Source organism: Hemibagrus wyckioides, linkage group LG29 (genome assembly GCF_019097595.1).
Source record: "Hemibagrus wyckioides isolate EC202008001 linkage group LG29, SWU_Hwy_1.0, whole genome shotgun sequence".
In the NCBI taxonomy this organism is placed as follows: Eukaryota; Metazoa; Chordata; class Actinopteri; order Siluriformes; family Bagridae; genus Hemibagrus; species Hemibagrus wyckioides.
In genome coordinates this window covers 15,749,837-15,757,336 of record NC_080738.1, presented here as the reverse complement: position 1 = coordinate 15,757,336, position 7,500 = coordinate 15,749,837, and the positions used below count along the sequence as shown (strand labels likewise).

At 46.3% G+C, this 7,500-nt stretch overlaps 1 protein-coding gene across 3 annotated transcripts in view; it reads right to left on the bottom strand.

Moving 5' to 3' along the window:
* fbxw7 (F-box and WD repeat domain containing 7) overlaps nucleotides 1–7,500 on the bottom strand; it is a 114,306-nt gene that overhangs the window by 230 nt on the left and 106,576 nt on the right. For all 3 annotated transcript variants that reach the window (XM_058384606.1, XM_058384604.1, XM_058384607.1), the window contains 4 exons: nucleotides 5,495–5,676; nucleotides 3,693–3,918; nucleotides 2,964–3,174; nucleotides 1–2,554 (listed from right to left, as the gene is read on the bottom strand). The exon at nucleotides 1–2,554 is cut by the window's left edge and continues 230 nt beyond it. In XM_058384606.1, the coding sequence (XP_058240589.1) occupies nucleotides 2,286–2,554; nucleotides 2,964–3,174; nucleotides 3,693–3,918; nucleotides 5,495–5,676 (888 nt within the window). In that variant the 3' untranslated portion in view covers nucleotides 1–2,285. The remainder of the gene's footprint in view (nucleotides 2,555–2,963; nucleotides 3,175–3,692; nucleotides 3,919–5,494; nucleotides 5,677–7,500) is intronic.

Genomic DNA, 7,500 nt, shown 5'->3' with positions numbered 1-7,500 from the left:
CCAGGCAGTCTGGACTGGGAAAAAAACAAAAACAAACTGAAAAAATGTGAAAGAAAAAAAAGAAAACCTCCATCATCTGATTTTCTTCAACCAGACCATAAATAAAAAGTAAAAACTGGAGAAAGAAGAAGTTTTTTTGTTGTTTTTTTTGTTTAAATTGTAATATACAGTGTTAAACCAGTTTCACAGTTCAGCGTGAGTGTGTGACTCGGACAATGAGACCAACAGGTTTGGCTACGTTGACGCTTTTTTATTTTTTTGTCCCCTCTTCAGAAAGAACGATTGAGAGCGAGTCCGACTTTCTTTCCATCAATATGCGATGCGATAATCCCCCCCCCCCCAAAAAAAATCCATCCATCCATCCGACACGTTCCCTAACAGAACTTCCGTCCCAAGGAATGTGTGAACGATGCTCCGACACACACACACACACACACACACACACACACACACAGCATCGTCCATGATCGTCGGACCTTCTCGCTCTTTCAGCCTCGTAGAGGCACATTTGGCTCAAGTTTCAGTGGCGGAAAAGAAATAAACAAAAACAAAGTCAGATTCCATATCCTTGTACGCCATCGTGTGTCTTTTTGTTGATTTATTTATAAGTCTAAATTCTTTTAGGATTTAGTCTGGGACTAAAACGTCACAGCCAGTGGAGGAAAAAATAATAAGAATAAAAACAAAAAACAAAAACAGTCCCGCATGAGTGACTAGCAGCATTAAGTTCAGTTTGGCCACTGGGGAGAACAGGAACAAAGAAGGGGCGGGGCTTCCAAGGGGCTTCGAAGTAAAATAACAATAATAATAAAAGATTTCTAATCTCCCATGAAGCTGAGCCAACATGAGGAAGTGTAATCGGAACAGAACGACAAGAGGAACAAAACCGCACTGAGGATGTGGAACAGCACTTAAAGACACGGATCTAACAAACAAACAAACAAACAAAAACAAATCCATCGTTTCCCTTCTTTAACCTGAATATAATCTGAGCGGGATGTGCGCCGGCTAATAAAGAAGGAGAGAAGCGCGCGAGAGCCCCGGTTCGGCGCCGCGTGTGTCGGATGTCTTTTGAGGCAAACATGATGAGTTAGACATGCAGCAGTTTCCACGACGACTCGAACCCGCGCCGCTCGGCTTCATCATCCGCGTCTCCTCCGCTCCACTGCATTCAGCACGAGAGGATACGGATTTATTTATTCATTCGTTTGTTTGTTTTTTTTAAATGTCAGACCGTCTTTAAATTAATACTGAGACTCGTTGTAGAGGTAACGGTGGAGAGAAACGCGACAAGAAACACCGAACGCTGATGTTTGTGGAAAAATAAAGAAATAAAGAATGATGCTTAAATTCACAGTTGTGCACTGAACACTAAATAAATGTGTGTGTGTGGGATACAGGAAGAAAAAGCCAGAGATAATCAGGCTCTCTCTCTCTCTCTCTCTCTCTCTCACGTACGGAGGGTCCTGTGTGTGTGTGTGTGTGTGTGTGTGTGTGTAATCCTCACATTTAAATCTCAAAGCTCTTATTTCTTTTGTTTATCCTGTTTAAAAACTCCGAACCTGCGTGCATTCATCATCGTTCCCCATCACCTGTGTCAACTCGGCTTCCTCGCTCACGTCATGCATACAGTGTCGACTTGTTCGAATCGGTTTAAAAAAAGAAAGAAAGAAACAAACAAACAAACAAACAAAAGAAGAAAAATAACGATGTCTGGGGTGTGCAGGCTTGAGTCAGCAAGTCTCTGAGCAAGAAAGGCTGTGAGAAAGGGAGTGAAGAATAGAAAAAAAAAATATATATATATATATAACAATAATCCCGTTCCTTCCCAGAATGCTTTGCTGCACAGAACCCACCCACCCCCCCCGCCCAAAAAAAAGGGACCAGACAAGCAGATGCCAGTCATGGAGCTGCATGAGGAAGCCTTCCTTCCCAGAATGCAGAGGCCCCGCCTCCTCGTTCCTGCCCCCACCCCCTTTCTAAAGATGGAGGAGGTGATGCCTCTATATGTTGGGTCCAGTCTTAGAGCTGCGCAAGGAGGGCGCACTTTCTGTTCCGCCTTCTCACTATTGATTATGCCCCGCCCCCTTTTCTGAAGACGCATAACCCATCCCCTCCCCCCGAAAATAAATCGCAGCAGCGGTCGCTAAAGGGGCGATTCATGGCAGGAACGGTGAGCAGTGGTGGGTCCGGTGGCGGAGCTGCACGAGGAGGCCCGTTTTTTTCCCCGTAACCCCCCCGCGCTCGCCCCGCTGCTCTTCCTCTCCCTTCACTTCATGTCCAGTTCATTTGAGTTCGACGTCGAAGTCGAGCACGAGCAGTTTGGTCTCCTCGGTGCCGTTCCTGCTGCCCACGGCACACACCAGCTTGACGTTGGAGGCTCGGATCCTCCACACCACTCCGCCGCTGCCGCCGCTCTCCAGGCTCACCAGGTTTCGGATGAAATCTCCCGAGCGCAAATCCCACAGCTTCACCGTGCCGTCGTCCGAACTCGTGATTACAAAGTTCTTGTTGAACTGCAGACACGTGACGGCGCTCTGGTGCTTATGAGGACCTGAGAGAGACAGCGAGGGAGACCAGGGAAGAGGAAAGAGGAAGGGGGGATGAGTCATCATGACAGACACGGCGGAACAAAAGGCGGATCTGTCTCTTCACTGATTATCCATTTGTCACTGTGTATTAATTAATGTTCACTGACCTGATCATGTGACCTACAAATAAACAAAAACAACCATCTCTCACTGCACTCGTCCTTCTCTATCTGTTACTGCTCATTAGTGTCTCTCTCTCTCTCACACACACACACACACACACACACACACAGCTTTAAATCCTGTGATAAACACTCATAGCTACACTCTGACACACGATTTAGTATAAAAATGAAGCCGTTTGGGACGCAGCCCATGTTCACGCCCGTACAAAGGACGGTGATAAAGGATAATAAAGAGATCTCTGGTCACCTTGCAGCGTTTGGAGACACTGTCCTGTCTTTATGTCCCAGATCTTGACGGTGGAGTCTGCATTCCCCGACACCAGGATGTTGTCTTTGAGCTCCATGCCGCTGGTGAGGGACTGATGACCCGTGAGCGTGTGTATGCAGTTCCCCGTCTCCACGTCCCACACGCGGATGGACGTGTCTAAAGAACCGCTGACCACGTGGACGCCGTCGAACTGCGGAGACGGGAAACGCGTGCGCTTAATACCGGCATGGTGAGACGTTTATGATGAGCAAAAGTTTGTTCAGACAAACGGAAGAGTGTGCAGGGTTTAATAATGATATCAGGTGTAAATGCGCGTCTCCTGTCCTGTTCTGTAATAATGCTCACGCCTACACATCTCCCCCTTATCCCCTTATTTAATTAGATCACAGGCTAGCATCAGTAATTAGTGTTATTACTCTGTAAAATCAGCTTTTAATGGATGGGATTAATTACGATATAAAGAAACAAACTAAACCTCGCACACACACTAAGCTCATTTCTGGTGTAACGGGATCATTACTTCACAGAAGAAAACCCCTGGAACATTTCGGAGGTTTATTATTATTATTTAAAATAAATCACACATTACTAATGATTTAACTCTATCATGTCTCTCTGGAGTGCTTTATCGGTCCAATATCAGAGATAACAGTTTTATATCTAGAATGTCAAAGAGTAGAGTTAAAATAAAAGCTGTGTGTGTGTTACCTGTAGTGAGTAGACCCGGTTGGTGTGTCCCTGCAGTGTGTGTAAGCATGTCTCGGTCTCAGGGTCCCACACTTTGACCATAAAGTCGTAGGCTCCGCTGACCACACGACGCCCGTCGTACTGCACGCAGCGCACCGCCGCCACATGACCCATCAACACATGCAAACACTGACCCGAGTCGATATCCCACACACGCAGCGTCGCGTCCCGGGATCCGCTCACCACCCTGATACAGAGAGAGAGAGACAGAGAGAGAGAGGGAGAGAGAGAGAGACAGAGAGAGAGAGAGACAGGGAGAGAGACAGGGAGAGAGACAGAGAGAGAGAGGGAGAGAGAGGGAGAGAGAGAGAGAGAGGGAGAGAGAGAGGGAGAGAGACAGGGAGAGAGACAGAGAGAGAGAGGGAGAGAGAGGGAGAGAGAGAGAGAGGGAGAGAGAGAGGGAGAGAGAGGGAGAGAGAGAGAGGGAGAGAGAGGGAGAGAGAGGGAGAGAGAGACAGAGAGAGAGAGAGAGGGAGAGAGAGACAGGGAGAGAGAGAGGGAGAGAGAGACAGGGAGAGAGAGGGAGAGAGAGACAGTGAGAGAGAGGGAGTGAAAAAGAGAGAGGGAGTGAAAAAGAGAGAGGGAGAGAGAGAGAGAGGGAGAGAAAGAGAGAGAGGGAGAGAGAGAGGGAGAGAGAGAGTCAGAAAGACAGAGTGAGAGAGACACACAGAGAGAGAGAAAGAGAAAAACAGAGAGACAAAGAGAGAGAAAGAGAGAGACAGACAGAGAATCAGAACGAGTCTTCAATGCTCACTTGAGTGTGTAACTTTTCCACACACACACACACACACACACACACACACACACACACACACACACACACACACACACACACACACACACACGCCCCCAGGCAGGACGGTGCTGAAGCTGAACACATTCATCTGTCTGTGTTTCTGGATGTCCGGATAATAATAGACAATCTGTGCATGTGCAGCTTGCTGTAATAAAAACGGCCTTTTGCAGCAGTGCCTCAGTGTGTGTGTGTGTGTGTGTGTGTGTGTGTGTGGAAAAATCACATAACTGACATTACAGTGAAGATCTATTTATACTCTGCGTATGTGCTGATAATCTGCTGAACACTAATAATATAAACATGGTTTTGAAAGCAGAAGGAATAAAGCTGAAGTGTGTGGTGTTGGGAAGGACAGGACGAGGACAGCTGGCTCTCCTAAACGTCTGGACTAATGGATACTGTCCATAATTCTGTTGACCGTGAGCGAGTGATGAACATGGCGGACAGAGTCAGCGTCGGTTTTTGTTTCTCAGTAAATGTACATCACATCACATATATTACATAGAGCTGAGGTTTATATTGAGTTTTCAGTTCCGGCCATCTCGAGCCATTTAGTTACTATTCTGCTACGTCTTACAAACCGTCTCCTTTTAATCTGACGCTAAGATATTCTTGCAAAAACAGTTAAGCCTCTTAACGTCATATTTCCCGCGCCGCACGACGACGGCTCGTGGGCGAAACCTTCAACACACTTATACAACCCGAGATCATTCACAGGATTAACTTCCTGGGTGACGAATAAATAAACGTCGCTACCACGGAATAGCGGGAGTGGTGTGTGAAGAAGAAGCTGCTGTTGCTTCCTGGGTTTATCACTACATCTACAGGGTTAAGGTTTGCTAACCGGAAATGAAAGCTTATCATGCGAACGAAAGGCGGCTTTAATCCCCGTTTAATCTGAAGGCTGTGATGTGAAGGATCAGGAAGTCAGTGGAAGTGGCTTTGAGAAATGTCAGTGTGTGTGTACCTTTTTTCGTGGAGGTGCATGCAGCGTACGGTGGACGTGTGTCCGTACAGCGTGTGAATACACTCCCCCGTCTCGGCGTTCCACACCTTCAGAGTCCGATCTGTCGAGCCGCTGATGATGATGTTGTCTCTCATCTGAGAGGACCAGACGCCGCCCGTGTGTCCAACTAATGTCCGCAAACACTATAAACACACACACACTTAGATCATCATGTGAAACGCTAACACTCTGATAAACGTCTCAATTTTTATTCGCACAAATCCCCGACTGCTGAGACAAACACACACGTCGTCACTCATCACACAGCTGATAATCCGGTGACAAACCACACACTCCGATCTCACTCAGGATCCTGCTCCAGCGCTGCAGAGTGATGACACAGAGCCCAGGACTGACGTTTGTTCTAAACAGAAACGCTGCCATAAAACAAACCTAAAGACAAATTTATCTCAACACAAAACAACTCTGAGCTCCAGCTTTCACTTCATACATAAAAGCTTCCACGGCTGAAGGCAGTTATTATCGGAGCGTGTGTCATATAGAACCGAGGCTCAAACCCAGGCTGTGCCCCGCCCACTCTGGGGTCAGAGCCAGAGGTCAGTCAAATACTTAACACCTCCAGGAGAAATGGAACTTGTCCATGGCTTTTAATCTGCACACTAAAATCAGGGCTTCTGAATAATGATCTAATATATAAATAAATGTAAATGAGGATGTTTCACAATTCTGCAGAACGCGGTGTTTCTTTCTCGTGTCTTGTAACTCATCTCAAAGCATTATTTTGACTTCTCCTTCATTAATAAGTCACACGGACATCAAGCGGCCGAGACGCCGAGGCTCTCTAATGTAAACGCGGATATGATGGACTGGATATCGACCGCAGCAATAACAGAAATCTCTCACCAGGGGCCATGAGAGCGAGAGGAGCGTTCCCTCATGATTTAATTAAAACCAATACATTCAATTTCACTCACAAACAGAGAGAGAGAGAGAGAGAGAGAGACAGACAGACAGAGCTCTCATCCTCATCCTCAGCTTTATGACCCTGAACAGAAGCTCGGGATGAAGGACGATAAAGCAGAGAGGAAAAAAGGAGAAGAGCGTGATGAGTAAGTGGGTTTTCAGTGTTATGATGATCAACACGTGGTTAATGTGCAGAAACCCCAGCCGTCCCTGCAGTTTAACCTCAGGAGTGATCAGAACGCCTCCGTCTCATTCGCTTTATTAAACCCTGTCACTGAACTGCAGGTTCACTAAACAACATGGCCGCTAATTAACTAAACAACCCAATTAGCGTCAAAGGCTAAGCATGTGCTGGACACGATGGGGGGTGGGTGGGGGGTTAGGGGGTCAGGGTCACAGCCAGAGACTCCCACAGACAGACAGAACAATCACAGTGTTGACTTTCTTCACTATCATTAAGCGCCACTGCATGTATTACAGTCAAATTCCTGAATATTAATGAGCAGCTGATTAAATATGCATGAGCCGGTCCATTATACAGCAAGTCTCTCATAAATGATGACGGCGAATCTCTTCACAGTGCTCACAGACCGAGTGGCTTTAAAGAAGGCGTACGTTCTGACTTTTACAGATCTGTGTGCTATTTCAATTAAACAAATTTAAAAAAAAAAAACTTTAAGAAACATTCTTTAGAGAAAAATGAATATGTAAATGAAACAGACATGAAGGCCACGCCCTCTCATTAATATCTGATCTGACGATCGCGGAGCCTTCCTGGTGTTTTTTAACGTCTTCTGATAAACTCTGTGCTCTCTCTGGTGACACACACACACAGCCATGTGACTAGTTTAACAGACAGGAACCTTTAACACACTGAAACCTTTACATTTACGAATATTTACGAATATCCTATTCATCATGATGTGATCCAGGATCCGAACAGCTTCAGGTTCAGATCAGTTTCTGTTCAGTGGAAAATCACTAGAGATTTGCTGAGTCACGTTTGGTGGCTATACTTTTACTCTGAGGGCTCGTGTTTACAC